Source organism: Engraulis encrasicolus, chromosome 3, assembly GCF_034702125.1.
Source record: "Engraulis encrasicolus isolate BLACKSEA-1 chromosome 3, IST_EnEncr_1.0, whole genome shotgun sequence".
Classification (NCBI taxonomy): domain Eukaryota; kingdom Metazoa; phylum Chordata; class Actinopteri; order Clupeiformes; family Engraulidae; genus Engraulis; species Engraulis encrasicolus.
This window is the reverse complement of record NC_085859.1, coordinates 3,016,098-3,040,588: the sequence shown is the minus strand read 5'-3', so window position 1 is coordinate 3,040,588 and position 24,491 is coordinate 3,016,098. Positions and strand designations below refer to the sequence as shown.

At 44.1% G+C, this 24,491-nt stretch overlaps 2 protein-coding genes across 2 annotated transcripts in view; one reads left to right on the top strand and one right to left on the bottom strand.

The window, feature by feature from the left end:
• The first annotated feature begins 220 nt into the window (after window positions 1-220).
• LOC134446458 (E3 ubiquitin-protein ligase TRIM47-like) lies at window positions 221-16,451 on the top strand. The gene is made up of 10 exons (XM_063195825.1): window positions 221-799; window positions 3,613-3,708; window positions 4,102-4,335; window positions 4,463-4,634; window positions 4,999-5,112; window positions 7,054-7,113; window positions 8,870-9,022; window positions 12,352-12,452; window positions 15,268-15,343; window positions 16,438-16,451. Exons 1-10 carry the CDS (start codon window positions 221-223, stop codon window positions 16,449-16,451), a joined length of 1,599 nt encoding a protein of 532 aa, XP_063051895.1.
• A 6,594-nt stretch (window positions 16,452-23,045) lies between these two features.
• hmcn2 (hemicentin 2) overlaps window positions 23,046-24,491 on the bottom strand; it is a 126,300-nt gene continuing 124,854 nt past the window's right edge. Inside the window, exon 70 of the mRNA XM_063195823.1 lies at window positions 23,046-23,886. Within this exon, the coding sequence (XP_063051893.1) occupies window positions 23,469-23,886 (418 nt within the window). The 3' untranslated portion in view covers window positions 23,046-23,468. The remainder of the gene's footprint in view (window positions 23,887-24,491) is intronic.

Genomic DNA, 24,491 nt, shown 5'->3' with positions numbered 1-24,491 from the left:
CACCGTTTCAAGGGTTTCCTACATCTTGAGTGTGTCTACATTTGGGATTATTCCTTTTTGTTCCGGCTGGACGACCTGTTAGTGCTGTTTGCTAATTCCTGTTCCGGCCGGAAAAGCTGTGCTGTTTGCTAATTCCTGGACCAGCCCCTGTACAGCCTTCTATAGGTGCATCACTTTGTATCATTTTTTACAGTATTACTTGGGGAAAGTTGCTGAAGCGATGGCAAGTAATGATGGCATTTTCACATGTCCAATTTGTTTGGACTTCCTAAAGGATCCAGCGACTCTTAACTGTGGACACAACTACTGTTTGGGTTGTATTGAGAACTGCTGGAATGAGGAAGATGTGAAGGGCGTTTACAGCTGCCCCCAGTGCAGACAGACTTTCACTCCAAGACCCGTTTTAAACAAGAATTGTATCATGGCTGAGCTCGTGGATCGAATGACGAAGAGCAGAACACAAACTGCAGCTGCTGTTGAATGTGCTGCTGGACCTGGAGATGTGGCCTGCGACGTCTGCACCGGGAGAAAACTCAAAGCTGTCAAGTCCTGTCTGGACTGTCTCAAGTCATACTGTGCTACTCATTTAAAAGATCACAATGAACTTGTTAAACTTGGTAGAAATCACACAATTATCGACGCTACGGGCCAGCTACAGGAGAGGATTTGCCCCCGTCACAATAAAGTTTTTGAAATATTTTGTCGGACTGACCAGAGTTGCATTTGCTATCTATGTACGATGGACAATCATAGAGGCCACAACACCATCACGGCTACAGCAGAATGGAGTCAGAAAAAGGTAAGACGTGGATTACAAGTGTATTGAGTATTTGGATATCAATTTTTAGTTGCTTCATATCATCATCATAAAGCTGTAGCCTATTATTTGAATGTCTTAGCCCCACAATGTGAGAAAAAATGGCGGACTTCCGGTCGATTTCCTACATAAAAGTTTTGCTTAACTTAGTCCCTACGCGACTATAAATGTTGTGACTTTCATATTTTGATGTAAAAATATACCACGAACTGATGTAGCACAACAAACTTACCCCTCATTACCCTTTGACCACTTGTTTTTCTAAGCTAACCGGGTAAGCTAACGTTAGCATTTTAAGTGATCCACATCTTCAGGTCATATGCCAAATTGTGTCCCAGCTGAAGCAAATATTTTGGGGTTGAAGATGACTAGCTGTCCCAGAGGTCCTGAAGGTTTGGCGAACACACCCCCACGCCTGATTTGGCTCGCTCAGCACGTGTGTCCTCTATCCAATCGAAATGCTTTGTTTTCAGCAGACGGGTAATTCAGAATTAAGTGAAAGTGCCATGTATACACGTCGCAAAATAACTTTAATTCCGAACTATTTCATTCTGAACTATTAATTTGGAATTAATAACATATTCTAACCGTAGGGACTGTAAACTGCTGTAAACATTGACATGCCCACCTGCCATAGGCTATACAGCTCCAGGCCTTTTTATTAGAATAGCATGAAAAAGTTGATTTATTTCCATAATTCCATCAATAATGTTAAACTGTCATGGATTGTAGATTCATGGCCCAGTTTTTAACTATTCCAATCAAATTTATTTTTACATATTTTGGTCTTCCAGCCCAAAAAACCCATGAATTGGGGAATTCGCATCATTAGAATATTGTAATAAAATCAAAATTTTCTTCAGCAAAATTCGGGTCACATCAAATCAGTTGAAATTTGGTACTTTCTACATAACATGCAATGTTCAATACTTGGTTAGGACACTCTCTGTCTTCATAACGGCCATGATGCATTTAACATTGAAGTCAATGGCAGAAACAGTGCATGGGAGTTATGAAAGCCCAGATATCGTTGATGCTTTGCGGTCAGCTGTTCTTGTTTGTTGACCTGGTGTCCCACACTTCACTCTCCAATATACCCTGTAGATTTCCATCTACAAAGTCCGCGAGCAGAACATGTAGGCCTAAGTTCTTAATATAAAACAAAAACAAGAACAGACATTCAAAGACATACAGAGACTAAAACATATGCTAACACAATGGCAAATGCAACAAAAGTTCTTTTTTTGTCAATAAATCATGCCGGTATGGAGCGTTCACGTTAATGGAGAAATATGGAAGCGTGTGGTTCTGACTCCCTGAAGAAGGCCAAGTGGCCGAAACATGTCAGAGTTTTTTAAAGGTTAATTGCAAACCAAGCCATGAAATAGAGGCTTTTTACTTTTAAAGGGACACTGTGCAAGAAATGGTCAAAAAAGGTACTGCAACTATGCTGCTCATTGAAACTGGGCTGCCTATTGCCAAATTTGATATTTACATGAAAGTTTACTAAGTAATTAACAAATATTTTCTAGTATGGTCCAAGTAGAGTCATTTTTGCAGCTAAAAATGGCTATTTTTGGAAATTCAAAATGGCGGACCATGGAGAAGATCCCCCTTTTCATGTATGAAAAGTGCAAATTTTCCAGTCATAATGAATACTTAGAATTTGACAGTGGTGGTAAGTATTCATGAAAAAGGCAGCATTAGTGATTGGGCAGCATGAATTCTGGAAATAAACAACTAAAAATCTCACACAGTGTCCCTTTAAAGAGAGTTTTTTTTAAAGAGAGTGCCTTGGATTTTTTCTTCTTTTTCAACGTCTGCATTTGCCCATCCAAAGAGAGAGAGAGAGAGAGAGAGAGAGAGAGAGAGAGAGAGAGAGAATCTGCCACTGACTTAAAAAGAGCTGCGCGCTCCTTTAAAAGAGGGAGGATCTTCGTGTAGCAGGCACAGGTAAGTCCACACAGAAGAGCCAGGCTACTAGATATCTAGAACCTACAGCACTGGCCCACGGCGATTTGGCCCAAACCTGGCCGTTGTTCTCAGAGTTAGAATGCCAGAGGAGTTACAACTCGAAATGAATTCGGTTAGCAAAAAATATATATCAAGCGCGACAACCGTGAGATTTATTACCGTCTGACATCTCACTGAGTCGCAAATGCACTATCGCAACACAATTACACAAACATTCAGCGAGAGTAGATATTGATAGTTTCAGTTTGACAATATTCAAAATGCGTATCACACGGAATATTTTGTAACTTAATGATGGCACAGGCAAGATTTCTGGAAGTAGTTTATGTGTTCCATGCAATGCGTGAGGAAATGTAGGCCTACTCACACACAATAATGTCTCGCTATGCTTCACCTCAAACAATAACGTCTCTCTAGTCTACCACTTATGAAAAAGCACTCAAACAACCCCTAGGCCTACCACGGCAGAGAGATTAATGTTTCCAGCATGCAAACACTGTTCATATTTAGTAGGTCTGCTGAAGCAACAGGTCTGAAAGTCTGAAAGCGTCTGTCAATCAAAAAGACGTGAGGTGCATACCCAAACTCCAAACCCATATTTTGAGAATAGATTAATGTGCAATGTTTTCTTTATCGCGCTATAAGAGTGTCACATTATCACAGCACGTTAACGCCGATTACGGCCCACCACTAATATATATATAGGCTATCGTAATGTGTGTGGGCATGGGCAATATTAGATGGACCCTGGTCCACTCTGCACCGAAAAAATGGGCCTCAACGTCAAAAAGGTTAAGAATCCCTGATGTAATGTATTACAGGAGGGTTTGGGTCAGAGCCAGAGGAGATGCCAGCAGATAATCCAGTTGAAGGAGAAGGAGCTGCAGGAGCTGAGAAAGGCTGTGGAGACTCTCAAGGTCAGAACTGACCAGAGGAGAAGACAATCTGCAGCAGGTTTCTGATTCTGCAGTGAGATGATAGTTATGATGAGCTGTGACACAAGCATCTAATGTTGTTTGTCAGAGGAATTCCCCTTCATTTGGTGTAATTTTAAACAACTCAGGAATGATATTGCAACCCAATTGGATTCATATTGATATGTGTTATACACATAAGATAATGTAGAGCAATATAATGAAGAGAAGTATTGATAAGGTCCTCTCCTCCTTATGGAAACCAATGTAACTTGTGTGTGTGTGTGTGTGTGTGTGTGTGTGTGTGTGTGTGTGTGTGTGTGTGTGTGTGTGTGTGTGTGTGTGTGTGTGTGTGTGTGTGTGTGTGTGTGTGTGTGTGTGTGTGTGTCCTATCAGTCTGGTGCAAAGACAGCAGTGGAGGAGAGTGAGAGGATGTTTACTGAGATGGTCCGCTCCATTGAGAGAAGACGCTCTGAGGTGACAGAGCTGATCAGAGATCAGGAGAAGGCTGAGGTGAGTCGCGCTGAAGGACTCCTGAAGCGACTGGAGCAGGAGATTGCTGAGCTGAAGAGGACAGATGCTGAGATGAAGCAGCTTTCACTGACACAGGATCCCATCCATTTCCTCAAGGTAGACAAGACAAACTCAGGTTTTAGAGAGTTCAAACCGCGGCAATACAGCCCTGTTAATGTCCTGCTGATCAAGGGCTCATGTCAGTAGGTCTATCTCATCCTAGTGTGTATGTTTCTCTGTACAGAACATTGCGTCCATCACTGAGAAGCCTTACAGCACAATTTCAACCAGTGTGACCTTCAGCCAAAGCTTCTCCTTGGAGCCCCTGAAGGAATCTTTGTCTGCACTGAAGATGCAACTGAGCGAGAAACTAGATTCAGTCTTCCAACAGGGAATAGTCAAGATATCTGCAGCAGGTTTGACTATATTAGAAATCTTAACATTTCCAACATCAGCATTGTTAATGAGCTATTTATTGTGATACTTGATTATTAGCATTAGTGTAATAGATGCGATACATACAGAGGAAAAAGAGGAACATTAACTCGAATACAATACAAGGGAAGGGAAGCCAGTTCTGTCCTATAGCCTTGACATTGTTCTCATTACCTGAGCCGTTCTTTTTTTGCCGTTGTGTGTGTGTGTGTGTGTGTGTGTGTGTGTGTGTGTGTGTGTGTGTGTGTGTGTGTGTGTGTGTGTGTGTGTGTGTGTGTGTGTGTGTGTGTGTGTGTGTGTGTGTGCGCGCTCTTTGATATTTGATCTCTTTGTTTTCTCTTGTAGCTATGACCCATTTCCAGATCATCCAGCACATACAGTGTGAGAAAAAATCATTGCAGCTGGAGGAAAAATTCAATTCTGTCGTCAAGCATAAAAGAGTCAAGATATCTGCAGCAGGTTTGAAAAATATTGGAATTGTGCACCATCCGTCATTTTCAAGCATCAAACTTAAATCCTTTTGATCTCTTCATTGCCAAGCTTGAGGTTGGAGGAAGGTATTTGACCGAAAGCTCGGCTATTAAAAGAACTCGAAAGAGGATTTAAGTGTGTAAGCATATTTTCGTCTTTCACGATTTGACATTTGCTTAAAATAACCTTTTGATGTGCTCACCCCACTCTATACGGCATAGACATAGACTTCACATTCAACACCACACTGAACTTACATGAATGTCATTTTCTGCACATTATTTCTTTGTAAAGGTGTAACGTGTGGGCTGTTAAAAATACTCTGAACAGCATTGTTAAATACTGTTAAACGTATGTATTGTCAGGGTGCGATTTGCCGGGGGGGATGGGGGGGATTATCCCCCCCCTCTGGTTTTCATCTTTGCTGGAAAAATATCCTCGCAAATAGGCCTATCAAAATAAACTAACGAAAATGTTGACATGACAGGCAACTTGTGACCCTTTTCTGCAGTCTACATTGCACTCACTTTCAAAATTGCCCGACGTGGGGGAAGCTTTGATGTTTACGAGGTCCCGGACTCAACAGCACATATGCAACAAAGTTGCGTTATGTACGGGAATTAGTAACATATGGCTAATGCAAACGACCTGCGAAAATGAAACGCCAAAGCAGCAGTTAGTCCTTTTTTGATGGACCATCAAATAGGAAACAACCTACCCAACTACTTGGCTAATGCCTACAAACAGGCGCGCAAAAGGGGCGCATTGCATTGCATTGCGCAGCGTCAGTGGGGGAGCTAACAAAGGAAATGTTTAAGACATTTGGTTTGAAATAGGCTACTTTGCTTCCAACTCCCGACTGTTATTCAGTGGCTATACAAAAAGACGCGTCGATAGGCAGATGTTGCGAGAGTTGTCCTGATCACTTTCCTCGGGGTTTGTTAGACCGCAGAGGAGGTGCGCGTTGTGCCCTCTCGCTAATTGATGAGGTGCCTATTGGATGCAGAATGCAAATGGCAAAAAGCAGGTGCTCTAGGAAGGGAGGTGCTTTAAAATGGAATTGATTATGAAATTGTTTAAAATGAAATTGTTTAAGTATTTCTGTCTGCACATTAGGCTATGAAACCGTTGTGCCGTTGCGCCTAAATCTAGGCTACTGTCAAGGCAGACGGAATGGGTGGAGTAGCGCCTGAACATGCAATGAATTTGTATGGCCCAACTAAAAGTTTGTAGAAAGTTGCAACGCACGAGGACGGCACGTTGAAAGCCCCCTCTGCCTACACTTGGTGGCTATTTCTAGGGTTGGTGCGCTTAGGGTTGTGAGTGACTGAAGTGTCTTTGGCACACGAAATGTAGGCTACAGAATTCCCCCTTCGCGATTTCAGTGTAACATTTTTTTGCGCAAGAGATGTCCAACTGCATTAGGCGCAAAAAAAAACCCTCTCAATGAAGACGCATTGTCTTAGTGTCCGTGTCCGTGTTGGTGGAAAAAAATACACTGCCACGTTGTTTTTGACTGAATTAAGTGTTATTCATTTGATATCATCCAATATTGAGCTGTTAGTCGCGTTAACTTAATTTTGTGACGTCACATTTCATGAAAAAAAAAAACATCCCCCCCTCTGGTTTTTTGACAAATCGCACCCTGTGTATTGTTATATTGTTAAACACACAGTACTTAGACTTGTGTAATGCTTTTTTAATAGCAATTCAGAAACTGCAAACAAACACACATGCACGATTGGTGGAGACTCATATCATGTGACCTCCACTGCTCTAATTGAATGTGGTGTAGTGTTCTTGCACTTATTTAGGCCAATGTGATGTTTTCATATTGTGGTGTTGATGCACTTATTTAGACCAATGTGATGTTTTCATATTGTGGTGTTGATGCACTTATTTAGACCAATGTGATGTTTTCTGTCTCAGTGTCTGATGGCCAGGCTCTTATTGATGAACCAGAGACCAGAGCGTTCTTCACCCTTAAGAGTGAGTTGGGCACACACACTCACACAAAACACAACACATATTTAGATTCACCAACACACCAGTTCACACGCACATACAATATTTAACGGAAATGGAACGTTGGTAAAACCTCCCTGCGATAGCCTCATACAGTCTCTAGTCTCTTGACCCAGCGGTATCGTACTGTGTCTCCCATTGCCGGACCGTTGTAGTTGACAAGGCTGCAGATTCGATCCCCGAGGGGGGTGAACAGGTGCAAGATGACCTCCGTCACACTGCCAGCCAAAGGTCAGTCAGCCAATAGCAATGTTGTTATCAGCCTGTCAGCCAATAGCAATGTTGTTATAAACTGTCTCTGGGTGGAGGATAAGTCTGTGGACCAATACAATAATATAGACGGTGTTGAGAGGGGCGGGTGGAAGCAGTTTGGTAAGGACTAGTTAGGACAGGAGAACCCGGGTGGGTAGGATTTGGCTGGTTAGCTTCGCCGATTAGCAAGGCACTTCTCATCGTCATTTTCAGAAGTTCACGCATTTCCGACATCCACTTCGCTCAACTTCGCTCATGATGAGTGGTGGGTGCGTGAGTTTAGTGTTGGGCAAATAGACCTTTATAGGTCTGTGGTTAGGCACCTTATAATACTTCCATGCATCCAATGCCCGTCTTCCATATAGCTTTCTGGTCAACCGTAAGTCAGTCAGTAACGTGGCACGTAATTGGCTGAGTAAACTGTCGGCGGCAGTAACTCCATTTTGGAAGCTGAACAAATCAGCGGGAGAGGGAGAACCCTTGGTATGGGCGGCTGGGCTGTGATGGCGTGAAATATAGGGTGATGTTGTGCAATATAGGGTGATGTTGTGACATATAGGGTGATGTTGTGCAATATAGGGTAATGTTGTGCAAAAGCTCAATTGTAAATTCCTAATCATGTGAATATAGCCATTTAGCCTTCTGAGACCTTGTTTACCTTAATGATAGAATTATAAGTTAATGTCAAATCCAATCATAAACACTAATTTACATCCATGTAAGTAAACATGTATTGTATTGAAAATAAGTATTGTGAATTTATCACATTTTTCACATGTTGAACACCTGTCCCCTGGGTCTATTGTCATTTCCATTACTCTGTGGAAACTATAATCTCACGCGCCTTGCTTTAGAATTATTTAGTCAATATGTAACCATAGCAAAATAATATTCAGAGGAATTCCCATGGGTTTAATGACAGAGTTCTCCCCACATAAGAAAAACAACAAAATTCATGGTTGATATGGCCTACACACAGCAGACACTTTATGTATGTCATTTCCACAACTGTCCATGAGAGGAATAAAACAAAAAATGGGATTTATGAAGTTTGCCAATTTGTGATCATCTAACGCTTAAACACAGAGGGCAATGAAGGAATAACATGGTGCGTGTGTGTGCTCGTGCATGGGCGTGCGTGTGTGTGCTCGTGCATGGGCGTGCGTGTGTGTGCTCGTGCATGGGCGTGCGTGTGTGTGCTCGTGCATGGGCGTGCGTGTGTGTGCTCGTGCATGGGCGTGCGTGTGTGTGCTCGTGCATGGGCGTGCGTGTGTGTGCTCGTGCATGGGCGTGCGTGCGTGTGTGTGCTCGTGCATGGGCGTGCTTGTGTGTGTGTGCTCGTGCATGGGCGTGTGTGTGTGTGCTCGTGCATGGGCGTGCGTGTGTGTGCTCGTGCATGGGCGTGCGTGTGTGCTCGTGCATGGGCGTGCGTGTGTGTGCTCGTGCATGGGCGTGCGTGTGTGTGTAGAGTGTGAGGTGCGTAGGAAAGACGAGGAGGTGCATAGGAGAGACGAGGAGGCGCGTAGGAAAGTGCCGGCGCAGTACCCCGACTCCCATCATCTGTTCGTGGGAAACCTGCCGCACGACATCTACGAGGAAGAACTCAAGGACTTCTTCATGAGTGAGTTAATGACACCTCGGGTGCATCCCAATATGTGACCTTGCCTCCTCCACTTGCGCTTGTCTCGCCCCGCCTCCTGGCCCCTCCTCCGTGGAGAAAACGATAAAGTTTCCCAGCTGTCAGCCTAGCCACAACAACTTTTGAGGGACTGTTTTTCATTCACCATAACAATTGCAAACGAGAAAAAGACTCTACAATTGAGCTTTTGCAAGATATTGAAATATAATGCTGTTGTCAGTGATGTCATCATGACGAGAAGCGAGTGGAGGAGGGAAGTGGAGGAGGCAAGGTCCCATATTAAGATGCACTCCTTCTTTCCAGGGCTTGACATTAACTTTTCTACTTACCGGCCACTGTGGCTAATGGTTTTCCCAAGTCACTAGCCATTCAGGTATTCTACAAGCCAAGATTTTTATATTGTTTTTTTCTTTATCACTGACCCTTTAGCACCCCATCTTCTGAAGTTAGATGTACAAAGACGTCCAAAAAGGAATTGTCATTCAGTGTAACGGATACCTTCTGCTGACTGTAACTGTAAAAAAACATGATTTTTAAATTGTTTAAAGTGAATGGATGACAGCCGAGGCTTTCATGAATTCACTGGAAAAAAATAAAATAAAAAGAGTCATGTTTCTTACAGTTACAGTCAGCAGAAGGTATCTGTTACATTGAATGACAATTTCTTTTTGGACGTCTTTGACCCTAAAGCAAGAAGACAAGTGCACTTCTACATGGAAATAAATCACACGAATAGAAACCGAGTAACTTACTTTTTCTTGAACTAAATACAAACAATTGATACAGAATAAAGGCTAAACTATGCTGATATGTCATATCATAGAATAAGCTACCTGCCAAATTGGCTAGTGAGACTGCAATTATTACTAGCCACAGCCAAGTTTTACCAGCATTTGGCTGGTTGGCTGGTGCCAGTGTCAAGGCCTGCTCCTTTTACATTTAAAGGGACACTGTGTAAGAGTTTTAGTTGTTTATTTACAGAATTCATGCTGTCCATTTACTAATGTTACCTTTTTCACAAATACTTACCACCAGCATCAAATTATTCATTATGACTGGAAAAGAGGCACTTTCCATACATGAAAGGGGGGATCTTCTCCATGGTCCGCCATTTTGAATTTACAGAAATAGCTTAAATAACTGAAATAGAATTAATTTAAATATGGTATATTATGTACATTTTTTTATTACATTGTTTTAGATTTAATTGTTTATTTCCAAGAAACATTGAGATTTCGGGGGGGAAACGCCGCTTATCAATTAATCGTAAGTCGATCGATAAGACTATCAACTAATGATTAATGAATTAATCGATAATTTGCACCCCTACTCGAGACATAGGTCCCCCACCCCTGGCCCTCGAGACATAGGTTCCCCACCCCTGGCCCTCGAGACATAGGTTCCCCACCCCTGGCCCTCGAGACATAGGTTCCCCACCCCTGGCCCTCGAGACATAGGTTCCCCACCCCTGGCCCTCGAGACATAGGTTCCCCACCCCTGGCCCTCGAGACATAGGTTCCCCACCCCTGGCCCTCGAGACATAGGAACCCCACCCCTGGCCCTCGAGACATAGGTTCCCCACCCCTGGCCCTCGAGACATAGGTTCCCCACCCCTGGCCCTCGAGACATAGGAACCCCACCCCTGGCCCTCGAGACATAGGAACCCCACCCCTGTACTTAACTTACTGAACGCAACAACTACCATCCTGTAATGCCATGTATGTGGGTGGTGGGCTGTGGTTGATATGCACTCGAGTGTCTGTATGTATGTATATGTGTGTTTATTGTTGTGTTTTTTTTAGGGGTGGGCATAGATTAATTTTTTTAATCTAGATTAATCTCACTGTATTATGAAATTAATCTAGATTAATCTATATCAAAATGGCTCATTCAGAATAGGCACGATAGCGAAATAATGCCGAAAAAAACCTTGGGGTTTCTTAAGACAGATGGTGCATTAGACCAGAGCTCATCTTTTTTTTCCAAAATGCATCTCATCTTCAAAAAATGGTCATGTTGATACTTGGTGATGAAAAAATTACAGCAATATGTGTAAAGTGTGTCCAATATGTTAGGAAGCATTTACAGTTATAAGATACTGAAATTTCAAAATGAACAGCGCTATAAGTTGTAGAGACAAATACAAATAAATCTATCAAACATTTAATTTTAAACAAAATTACCTCAACAATGCAGCATTTCTAATGGAGAGAGAGAGAGAGAGAGAGAGAGAGAGAGAGAGAGAGAGAGAGGGAGGAGAGAGGAGAGAGAGAGGGAGAGAGAGAGAGAGAGAGAGGAGAGAGAGTGAGAGGGCGAGAGTGAGAGAGAGCGAGACGAGAGTGGAGACGCGAGAGAGAAGGAGAGAGAGAGCGATGAGGAATCGAGAGAGAGAGAGAGAGAGAGAGAGAGAGAGAGAGAGAGAGAGAGAGAGAGAGACTGCCACTGACTGGTAGCTCACACACAATAATGTCTCTCTATGCTTCACCTCAAACAATAACGTCTCTTTAGTCTACCACTTATGAAAAAGCACTCAAACAACAACTACCACGGCAGAGGGATTAATGTTTTCAGCATGCAAACACTTCATATTTAGTAGGTCTGCTGAAACAACAGGTGGAGAGAGGAGAAGCGACTGGAGCGCAGTCTGAAAGCGTCTGTCAATTAAACGCTATGGTGACGTACATACCCAAACTCCAAACCTATATTTTGAGAATAGATTAACGTGCGATATTTTCTTTATCGCGCGACAAGAGTCTCACATTATCGCAGCACGTTAACGCCGATAACGGCCCACCACTAGTTTTTTTTGTTTTTTTGGGCGTCATGTGTATCAGTGTTGTGTGTATGTGGCAGCTATGTATGTCCAAGACAAATTTCCTTCGGGACTATTAAAAGAATCTTGAGATGAGCAGGGTCAATGCACTGCACAGAAACATGTCAGCGTTGTTGTCAGCTGTGCATGTGTTGTCGCTTTTCTCTGATGCCTTCTCTTAGAGATCAAAATGTTTTTCGTGTTTTTCTATATATATATATTTTCCCTTATGTCTTGCTTTTATCTTTACTTTTTATTCTATTTTCACCAGCCATGCCTTATGCTTTTATTTCATTTTGTTTTATTTTACATCATTTTTATCTTACTTCACCTACTCTGTACAGTACATTGAATTGCATTCATGTATGAAATTGCATTCATGTACCAATGAAATGAAAGGCCTTGTCTGGTCCCTTGTGGCCTGTAGGCTTTGGTAATGTGTGTGCGTGTGCGTGTGCGTGTGTGTGTGCGTGCGTGTGTGCGTGCGTGTGGTCTGCAGGCTTTGGCAATGTGGAGGAGATGCGCATCAACCCCAAGGCCAGATTTGGTTTCGTGGTATTCGAAGACCCCGAGGCTGTGCAGCGGATCCTGGGTCACCAGGTACCCCCCAACACACACTGGCACCCCACACACTGGCACCCCACACACACACTGGCACCCCACACACTGGTACCCCACACACTGGCACCCCACACACTGGCACCCCACACACACACTGGCACCCCACACACTGGCACCACACACACTGGTACCCCACACTGGCACCCCACACACACTGGCACCCCACACACTGGCACCACACACACTGGTACCCCACACTGGCACCCCACACACACTGGCACCCCACACACACACTGGCACCCCACACACACACTGGCACCCCACACACACTCTGGCACCCCACACACTGGTACCCCACACTGGCACCCCACACACTGGTACCCCACACTGGCACCCCACACTGGTACCCCACACACTGGCGCACACGCTCCTATGCATGCATTTACGGTCACACACACACACACACACACACGCGCGCGCGCACGCTCATACGCACACACGCGCATACACACACGCACGCACGCACGCACGCACGCACGCACGCACACACACACACACACACACACACGGGCGCGCGCGCGCGCGCATACACACACACGCGCGCGCTCACAAGCTCCCGCACACCCAACTTCAGTCACACATCAACAGTTTGACCAACATCAACTTTTTATTAGTAATGCCCATTTTGTTTTGAATCATGTACTTTTGAATAGATTGGTATCGGTATCAGTGCAACACTAATAGTAATGTCCATTTTGTTTGATTGGTCCCGCCGATGACTCACGGTGCATACACACCGCAAGCGCAGACGTCCACTTAACGTCCACTTAACGTCCACTTCACGTCTACTTCACGTTAGGGGTGTGCAAATGAATCGTCATGACGATGCATCGCGATCCTTGTTTTCGCGATAGATTGCATCGATTCATGACGCCAAAAAACGATTCTTTAATAATAACAAGAAAGTATGCACAGCGTCCATGAGCGTCTACTACCATAAATACCATCTCCGGTCCACTAGATGGCGCCGTATAGTGGCTTGCTAGGAGACACATCTTAGTTGATGTGGAGGAAGTAGCCTGGTGACACAGCCATTGTTTTGGACTGGTCATTGCTGTGTTTGGGCTAGAGCTAGCAGTTCCACTAAAACCCTTCCCCTTAAATTCACAAGTCATTAAACATTTTGATAAATATAACGTTTTTGAAGACCTGTCTCCAAACGATTGTTTAGTGTAGGGTTGCACGTTATACCGGTATTAAAAAAAGTACCTCGGTACAAAGGCATTTAAAACGGTACAATACTGCGTTTGAAAAGTACCGGTATGCAACAATGTGGCAAACGGCAACAGCTGCTGCTTATAAACACTCCAAACTGAATAGCGGTTAGCGTTAGCGATTGCTAAGCACTTTTATTTGTAACTTTAACTTACAGTTGGAATAGTATCATGCTGTACTGTATGCAGATTGCATTAGTGACATTATTTTTGATTGCTTTGTGAATCCATCCTGTAAAATTGCGTCTTTGGCTGTAGCAAGTTAGCTAAACATGCTAGGTTACGAGACAACTAGCTCATTTATACGGAGGGAGACAGAGAGAAGAGGGGGGTTTTGATCCTGCTGCTTCGTGTGTGGGAGTGAGTGGGTGAGTGAGAGAGGCGCTTTTGATTGGATCAGCGCAAGTTTCAGATTAACCCCTGAAGTGCTGGGGAACAGCAAGTATTGGCTCCTGTAATAATATTGAGTTGGGGTTTTGGTTAAAATGTGATTTGGATGGGATTATTAAAAACAAATGCTACTGTTTCAGTGCAGAGTAGACTATTATGACGGTGTTATATTGAGGTTGGTGTGATTTGTACCGGGAGCTGGAAAAATATTGCATTACAGGACATAGAAAGGGTTTTTTAATGAATTCTACACAGCAACTGACAAGTAAGCTGTATCTTTACATATTTACTGAAGTTAATAAGTTTATATTTACTGAAGCAAATAAAAAGTAGCCCAAGCAACTTTTTTTTTACTGCAGTAAATATTGCAATGCATCGCGATGCATCGCAATGATGCAGGTATCGTGATGCATCGTGATATAATCGAATCGTGGCATGTGAATCGTGAAACGTATCGCATGGCGACCCCCTTGCCAATACCCACCCCTACTTAACGTCCACTTCACGTGTCCGTTATCAGTTTGAAACTGTTACGGTACATGCACACCAAGATGTTCGTGTTCACTTAACGTCTCCGTGAGCAGTGCGAGTCCGAGAGGTTCGCGGGCAGCCTTTCACACTGCACAGTCAACGTCCAGGGTCTATCCGCGGGCAGCAGCCATTCATTTTCAATGGGAGCCGCTCATTGAGCGCATTTGTCGGGACGGACATGCGCCGTGCTTACACCGCGCTCCTGTGTGCAAGGCATGATCTGTTTACATGTATTCTAACCATTTCGGACTGATGCCGGACACGTTAAGTGGACGTCCGCGCTGTCTGTGTGTATGCACCGTTAGAATACATGAAAACAGATCATGCCTTGCACACAGGAGCGCGGTGGACATGTCCGATGCACACTGAAAATAGAAATGGAGTGTATTTCCTGAGCGGACATTCGCGTTCAATGAGCGTCTTCCATTGAAAATGAAAGGCTGCTGCCCGCGAATAGAACGTGGACGCTGACTGTGCAGCCCGCTAACCTCTCGAACTCGCAATGCTCTCGGACACGTAAAGCGAACGCGAATATCTTGGTGTGTATGTACCGTCAGACCACTTAATTGATGTTGATATTCAGATAGTGAAGAAACCGCAACGGTAACTTTCCTCTTTTCGTGTCTTTCTGTCTCGTCATTTTTCCCATCATCCCCCAGCCGATAATGTTCCGAGGAGAGGTGCCGCTGACCGTGGGGGAGAAGAAGACCATGCGCGGAGGTGGAGGAGGAGGAGGTGGCGGAGGAGGAGGAGGAGGAGGAGGTGGCGGTGGCCTCGGGTCCCGCGGGCCAATGGGAAATGGCATGGGCCAGAGGGGCCCGCCTTCGTCCCGTGGTGGAGGAGGAAGGGGCGGAGGCTGGGTATTTGTCAGCAAGAGACGCTGATGACCACGCCCACAAATCCAACCAACCAACCAACTGGCTTCTTTTTAGCTAATATGATGATGATGATGACGATGATGATGATGATGATGATGATGACCCACCACCATGTCTTGATGGAGAGTGGGGAGGGGCCAAAAGCGACAAAAAATTATCCCAACATTCACATCGCTCTCTTCCATCTCTCTTTTTCTTTTTTCTCTCGAGCTAGCGCTCCTCGTCTTTTTCCTCTCTTTTTTTTTCATTTTTGCCCCCCGTCATTCACTCTTGAACGTTCCTGGACTGCCTGACATGCTAGAGTAGAGCAGTGTTTCTCAACTGGTGGGTCGCGACCCAAAACTGGGTCGCGGAGGGGTCATGGGTGGGTCGCGGAGTCTTGGTGCAAAAGAAACGTAATTCTAAAAAAAAAAAATCCAACTTTTCCTGCAACAATTTACAACTTTTATTTTGATAGGCTAGTGAACTCCGCGTCATCTGTCGTCATAGATACAATCTGAATGTTTATGCGAGATAGATAGCGTGCAACCAGTCATTCGAGTCTTGGTTACATTTTGAGAATTGCATTGAATTCACTTGAACGCTAAAAAAATTGGGTCGCGACCGAATGAGAGTGGAAAATGGTGGGTCCCAAGACTGTTCCAGTTGAGAACCACTGGAGTAGAGCAAGAGATCCTGCAGAAAGAAAAAGCTTTGTTTTTAACTTCTTATTTCTTCTATTTTATTACTTCTACTTTCTTTCTTCGTTTGTTTGTCGGTTCCATATTTTTTATTTCATTTTTTGGTTCTTTTTGATCAGTGCAGTTTAGCTGCTTTACGCTGCTGTTTTTTATTGTTGTCTTTATCATTATTCACAGCAATATACTTCGCAGCAGGCCTACATGAATGGGGAATTATAAATGACCATCAGCGGAGTGTTTGCCTGTTTTTTTCGGACTCTCACCTCCTCAGTCCTCACGTCTTAGTAATTACAAATAAAGGTATCCAAACATTACACAAATGGTTCTAGTTACTGAAGAAAGAAATGTGTTATCCCTGTGTCCCCCAAAATAAATTCATTTCATCCAATTTGCACGATATTGAAAATCTTTGTTTCCATTAGGTTTTATTCTGTTCTCTCGTGGCATATGCGCATCATTGTGTCTTGAAACAAGCGTCAGCAGATTCATCCCAAATAGCACATTAAGAGCTGTCTCAAATGTCAATTCAGAGTTCAAAGCATTCAAATGTGTGAATGGTTCTGGGTTGTTAAACTTTGAGTGGATTGGATTTATCATTTAATATTTGTGCTCAATTAATAGGATATAGCTTTACCCATAGACAAAACTGCAATAATAGGTCTACTACATATAGCTCACTACTGCATTTTTTTCAAACAGGATTACATTATTTTTTTGTTTTTCAATAATAGGTTGTATGTAGCCAATATATAGGCCTAGACCTGTGTATAGGCGTATACAGTCCTATTATCAATTATTTAACTTCCTTTGGTTGGTGGTGTGCCGCCAGATTTTTTTCAATGACAAATTCAATATGTTTTTTCAATTGTTTAGGGATTTCGCCCACGCATTTCACATACACAGGAGTGGAGAGTACGTATGTTGGTATAGCATTGTCATACAGTGCTTAATTTGAGGGGGTGCTAGCTCCAAAACTTTGGATTGAACCTCAGGGAAAGGCATCACAGGGACCTCTCGCTTGACAAATGTCATATAAACTAGGGCTGCACGATTATGGAAAAAAATCATAATCACGATTATTTTGGTCAAACTCGTAATCACGATTATTGATTTGTTGCAGATTTTTTTGAAAATTATAACAAGATGAAATACAACCAAGAATGAATTATATACGAGATGAGCAAAATAAAATGTATTGTAATAACTATGTTAAGGCAATAGCATGAAACTTAGGTGGACAGATTTCTGGCCAGAAACACCAGCCAGTCAGTATGTTCTGGCTTCAAGGACGCTCTCAAAGGTAGGTCACTATTGCCACAATTAAATCGTGATAAAAATTTCGACTTCGATTTCACTAATTTATCACAATTTTTGATTATTTTCGATTAATTGTGCAGCCCTAATATAAACGCATCTGCAGGAAAGGAGAGAGTGATGAGTGTGAGTTTGGATGTAATGATTTCTGGCACAATAATCAAGAGACTAAACTCCCTCTAGTGGTCAGATCCAGAATAGGAGTGTATGTTGATCACAGGGCGGGAACTCTTAGCCTGGTCCAGACCATCCCATAATACTACCATTTCATTTCATATTGTGGTCTGGACTTTGTTTAATATGATGCGATTGCAGGAAGCGGGAAGGACATTTTTTGAAAAACCAGGATAAGTTGTTGAACAAACATGTCTGACGTCTATCTTTGGTGATGTAGTACCGTTTAACAGACATGTCTGACAGAACATCATACTGTAGGATAAAATGACAATGTTGGACTGTTTGTCAGAACACGGGCCCAAATCCTGCCGGTCAGCATCGCTCCAGAGAAAACAGGTACCAGACGTAGTGCGGAGCCAAGTGTCTTGGCGGAAGTATGTAGGATGGTGCGCAAGGGTAGAGGAGAGAGGGGGTGGGGGTGTTGGGGGCATGAGAGAAGGGGCATTTGGGGTGGTGGTGGTGGGGGGGGGGGGTGGAGGAGAGAAGGGATAGTTTGGGGTATTCTACGGGGTGTCTGGGGTAGTTGGGTGGTGTCTGGGGTAGTCTGAGGGGAGTTTGGGGTGGGGGGGGGGGGTTGAGGAGAGAATGGTGTTTGGGGTAGTTGGGGCTGCTTGGGGTGTCTGGGGGGGTGATTGTGGTAGTTGAGGGGTGTCGGGGGGGGGGGTGATTGTGGTAGTTGAGGGGTGTCTGGGGTAGTTAGGGGGGTGATTGGGGTAGTTGAGGGGTGTCTGGGGTAGTCTGGTGGTGTTTTGGATATTCTGGGGGGGTAGTTGGGGTAGTTGGGTAGTGTCTGGGGTAGTCCGGGGGGGGGGGGTCTGGGATATCCTGGGGGTGTCTGGGGTAGTTGAGGGGGTGATTGGGGTAGTCTGGGGGTGTTTGGGATATCCTGGGGGAGTCGGGTGTTTGGGGTAGTTGGGGGGTGATTGGGGTGGTTGGGGGGTGATTGGAGTGGTTGGAGGGTGTCTGGGGTAGTTGAGGGGTGTCTGGGATATTCTGGGGGGTGTTTGGGGTAGTCTGGGGGGGGGGGGGGGGGTAGTTAGGGGGGTGATTGGGGTAGTCTGGGGGGGGGGGGTGTCTGGGGTAGTTAGGGGGGTGATTGGGGTAGTTGAGGGGTGTCTGGGGTAGTCTGGGGGTGCTTGGGGTAGTCTGGTGGTGTTTGGGGTAGTAGGATGTCTGGCCTTCTACAGCATCTCTGGAGACACAATGACCCTCCTGCACAGAGTCCACACCACATTCACACACACACTCTACCCTGGGTTTGGGTTTGGCTGTGGGGGATCAGCAGTGAAGCTGTTGTGAGGCCCCTACACCACAAATCCAGATCCAAATCTTTCTCCCAAAAAGCAAATGTTTACAAGCGTTTTGCAGTCCTAGTATAGCTGATTGAGCTAGCGAATGAGAGACTCCATACTGCTGTCAGAATAAACGGTGTCGCCTGCCGATGACGTCACGGCGCCGCCTTCCCTTGCAGTTTTCAGAAATAACTGAGTTAAAGTAGGCGGGGGTGTGACAGACGCAGTACATGTTTGATTCGACTATGGCACAACTGTACAACATTTAAAAAGTGGGGACAACTCATGTATGGGCCAGGTTATAATGGCCCTTCGGCTACCATGGAGTGGATACCGTCTGACACAATATCTTCCAAACGGCACCAAATGGGAAAAAAGTGGTATGGGTGTGTAGAGTGATGTGTTTTACTCCAGAAATAAGGCCCCACATGCAACAAAACGTTCTTTCCCTTTAAACCATTTATCCCATGCTCCACCCTCCTTAAGAGGCAACAGGTTGACCCTATACAGACAGATACAGTAATGGAATGCACGTTGTAATCTCCTAATTTGTAATTACTAATCATGGCCACTAGAGAGCAGCAGCACTCCATGAATACCAGAGCCGTATATCAGAGATACTCCAGACAGCGATAAGTCATTAGTTCATTCCTGGTATCCACTTTCTGTCAGGTGAATGCCCCTACAGGAGACCTTTGGTTAGGAGGCCTTCGGAGTCCTGAGGTTGAGAATAAATTAAGTCCCCTTAGCGCTGTAGATGGCGGTAGCGCACTTCTCGTGGAAGCACCTCAAACATACAAGAAGAAGGAAGGGACAATGCCCCCTTAGGAGACCCAACTTGAGCACACACTTTTGCATTGGTGCGAACCAATACAAATACAATATTTATTATTTATTATTGATATTATTTATATATTTATTTTTTATTTATAACCAATGTTTCAAGAAGGAGTCCGCACCTTGCATAGCAGTGATTTTATTGCACAGATCCGTTTCGGCGTGTGCCTTCTTCAATGTGCACACTGAAGAAGGCACACGCCGAAACGCGTCTGTGCAATAAAAAACACTACTATGCAAGGTGCGGCCTCCTTCTTGAAACATTGAATTTGAAATTTGGGCCAGCAACCTCAGAGATTTCAATAATTAAGAGTGATGTCTGCTCCAAGAAGAAAAGTTAATTATAACCAATACAATGAAGAATTAACATTTGATCTCTATATATGAGGTTTATCATGTCAGGAGTCTGCCCTGGGGCAAGGCCAGTTCAAGCATTAGTCTAGTAGATTCTCTCGAAAGAGGAAGGTCTTTAGTTGTTTCTTGAAGGCTGCAAGAGATGTGCTTAGTCTTGCTGCCTCTGGGAGACCGTTTCACCACTTGGGTACCACAACGGAGAACAATCTTGACTGGGAGTACCTAGAGCGACTGGATGGCAGAGCCAGACGGCTTGTGCTGGATGAGCGCAGTTCTCTTCCAGTAACATAAGGCGTTAGTAGGTCCGTCAGATAAGCTGGGGCCGTTCCTGTGATGATTTTGTAGGCAAGGGTCAATGCCTTGTGCTTGATCCGGGCGGCGATCGGTAACCAGTGCAACTCAATAAATAGAGGAGTAACATGAGAGACACTCACTTGAAAGCTCACAATGAACTTAATTCAGGTAGCAATCACACAATGGTCGATGCTACTGGCCAGCTTTGTGGTGGGATGTTATTTTACTTTTATAGCTTGACCTTAATGTCATGTATCAATGTGATGACATTGAGCCTGTTTATATGGCCGCAATAATCAGGTCATTGGAATAAACAGGTTATTGAAGTAAACAGTTTATTGCAGTCTGTCGGTTGCCCGTGTTCCACTGAAGTGTGTGACACAAAGCTAGAATTTAAGGCCTGTGATCAGGGGCGCCGCTAGGTTGGTGATTCTAACGGCCCGGCCCAACGCAGAACGGCCCTATAATCTTTCATAGGGCCCAAAATCCCTGGTGGCGCCTCTGCCTGTGATTGGCTATTTATCCTTCTAGAATGTCAATAACCTGATAATAACCCGATTATGCTGGATACATGACACGAGAAATCCGTTTATAAGCCAAAAACCTACCTGTGCAAATCGGATTTCTCATAAACCGATAGCAGCAATAAACCTATTATGAAAACTGTTTATTTAGTTTACATGAACACTCGAATAAACCGGTAACTCCAAAAACCTGATTATAAACGGTTTACTGATGCGCATATAAACGGGCTCCTTAATTGATATCAATTCCCAGCTGAGTCGGCTTATCCCAAAGGCCCGGCATGCGAGACTAGCGCCTCATCCAGTGCTCACCTGTTCCCCAGGAGTGCCTTGCAATATGCGACCTTGCCTCCTCCACTTGTGCTTGTCTCCTCGTCCCGCCTCCTGGCCCCTACTCCGTGGAGAAAATGATAAAGTTTCCCAGCTGTCAGCCTAGCCACAACAACTTTTGAGGGACTGTTTTTCATTCACCATCCCAATTGCAAATGAGAAAAAGACTCTACAATTGAGCTTTTGCAAGATATTGAAATATAATGCTGTTGTCAGTGATGTCATCATGACATATTACTTCCTGGTACGAGGAGACAAGCACAAGTGGAGGAGGCAAGGCTGCATATTGTAACACACTCCAGGTCTCCAAGTGGCTTTCTTGAGCCTCTGACCTATGACCCTTAAGTAGGCCCAGGTGACTCAAAGGTTACGCAGCGCACCCGTGTGGTGTGAACTTGGTAGTGTACTGTCTAAGTAGTGCGTTACCTTACATTGAAAACAGACAAAACTTGCCTTGAAGATTCATCTGTCGACAACAACACGCCTGCACACACACACACACACACAGACACACACACACACAAACACACACACATACAGACACACATACACGCATACACAAACACTTTTTTGCATTACTGCACACACACACACACACACACACACACACACACACACACACACACACACACACACACACACACCCACACACACACACACACACACACACACACACACACACACACGCGCAGAAACAAAACAGAATATTAAAAAAGACAAAACTCCATTTATTTCTGGTTGCATAATGGCAGGCTATTTGCAATGCCGTCAGACTCCTAACAGGGTAACTGGAAAACTGCATTACATTTCAATGGGACCTTTCTGTTAAATTATACAACAATACAAATATAAAATAAACATGAGCCCTTAGGCCCACAAGACATTGGCATGATTTCAGATTCCCTCCATATGTAAAAGTCTCTCAGTTCCACAGGCACATGAACACAAACATGTAAAAACAAAACTTATACTTAAAATAGTTAAAAAAAATATACATGAGGGTAACACAATCAATGACACCCCAGATTCTGCCTTGGTTGGCAACTTTCATTGGCCTTTAACGTGTTGTATTTGTATTTTATATTACTATGTAATTCTCCTTTAACGTGTTGTAATTTCAATTCTTTGTATGACCAGTGCATGTAAAAAAAATGACAATAAAGCCGACTTGACTTGTATTGTATTTTCTATTACTATGTAATTATCCTTAAACGTGTTGTATTGTATTTTCTATTACTATGTAATTCCCCGTTAACATGCTGAGCACCTTAACTGAGACTTGGAGCACCTTAGTGTTAGCAGACTTCACCTGTGTATCGTAACGGTAGACGACTTTACGTATGTATCGTAACAGGAGCAGACTTTACGTATGTATCGTAACAGGAGCAGACTTTACGTATGTATCGTAACAGGAGCAGACTTAACGTGTGTATCGTAACGTGAGACGACTTTACGTATGTATCGTAACAGGAGCAGACGTTACGTGTGTATCGTAACAGGAGCAGACTTAACGTGTGTATCGTAACGTGAGACGACTTTACGTGTGTATCGTAACGGTAGACGACTTTACGTATGTGTATCGTAACGGTAGACGACTTTACGTATGTATCGTAACAGGAGCAGACTTTACGTATATGTATTGTAACGAGAGAAGACTTTACGTATGTGTATCGTAACGAGAGAAGACTTAACGTGTGTATCGTAACAGGAGCAGACTTAACGTGTGTATCGTAACGTGAGAAGACGTTACGTGTGTATCGTAACGGGAGCAGACTTCACATGTGTATCTGAGAGCAGTCTGTAATTCACGTATGTGTCCAAGTGTTTCTATACGTCATGAGTGTGTAAGCAGTCTTTATTTGTGTTTCCGAGTGTGTAAGCAGTCTTTATTTGTGAGTCTGAGAATGAATGATCTGCAGTTATTTGGAGAGAAGTGACGTGCCGGTTCAGATTGAGACATTATGAAAATAGCTACTACACTTCATCAGGGCCAAGGCAGGGTGTGTGTTATTCTGTTATTCTGGTGTGTGTGTGTGTGTGTGTGTATTTACAGACATTGTCTCTTTAAGTCAGTGTTTATAAGTACTGTGTGTCTGTTCAGCAGGGGTCCTTGTGTGTGTGTGTGTGTGTGTGTGTGTGTGTGTGTGTGTGTGTGTGTGTGTGTGTGTGTGTGTGTGTGTTCAGTAGGGGTAGGTGGATATCGATATGTAAATGATGAAGATGCTCTGGTACGTGATTCGTCCGTCCTGGTTGAGAGTGGTGGCCTGCACTCTGAGTCTGACCAATCCCGCGCTGTCTAGCGGCCGCACTGTGAAGATGATGCCCCGCCCCCTCTCGTCACGGATACCGAAGGGCCCCGCTGCGGAACGCCGGTACGGCTGGTTGCCATTGGAGACCGTCGCCAGCGGAGACTGTTGTTGCTCCAGCAACCGGAAAGAAGTGCGCTCCTGCAGAACGCCCGCCTCCGAGAAGGCGGAGAGACGAACCACGTTGTGATTGGCTGGAATGCCTAGGGGGAGGGGCAACAGCTTATACTGCAGTAGCAACGGGGAGCCACCGGGGGCACAGTCGAGTCGAGAGCACGGCCGGTAGCACGTCCTGCAGAAGGAGACGAAGAAGACAACACATTAGAATGACTATAGTAGTCAAGACAACACATTAGAATGACTATAGTAGTCAAGACAACACATTAGAATGACTATAGTAGTCAAGACAACACATTAGAATAACTACAATCAATACAACACATAATAAATAGTCAATACAACACATTAGAATGACTACAGCCAAGACAACACATTAGAATGACTATAGTAGTCAAGACAACACATTAGAATAACTACAGCCAATACAACAAATAATAACTACATTTGCAGAGGAGAAGACAACATATGATTGAATGATTACAGTCAAGACAACACATTAGAATAACCTGCAGAGGAGAAGATGACGCACTGAGGCGAAACGTGTTGTTCGCTCTAATAAAACGAGCATAAAGTCAAGAAAGTATAGACGTCTTCCTTTTTATGTATTTTTCTGCCTTCGTAACGGAAATCTTTTTTCTGATTGGCTGATGCGGTGACCATTAATTCCATGGAACCGTGCGACTGGGTTAAGACGTGCATAGAATCTTGGTTTGGAATGCGGACAGTGCACATCGTCTACAGAAAATGAAATATAATCACAACGACGACATTCCAAAC

What these genes read in the sequence shown, in the direction of transcription:
- LOC134446458 (XM_063195825.1), top strand. Translation starts at nt 221, where the DNA reads ATGGCAAGTAATGATGGCATTTTCACATGTCCAATTTGTTTGGACTTC. An exon ending in AGCGTTCTTCACCCTTAAGA is followed by an intron (nt 7,114 to 8,869) that starts GTGAGTTGGGCA and finishes GTGTGTGTGTAG; the next exon opens with AGTGTGAGGTGCGTAGGAAA. An exon ending in ACTCAAGGACTTCTTCATGA is followed by an intron (nt 9,023 to 12,351) that starts GTGAGTTAATGA and finishes TGTGGTCTGCAG; the next exon opens with GCTTTGGCAATGTGGAGGAG.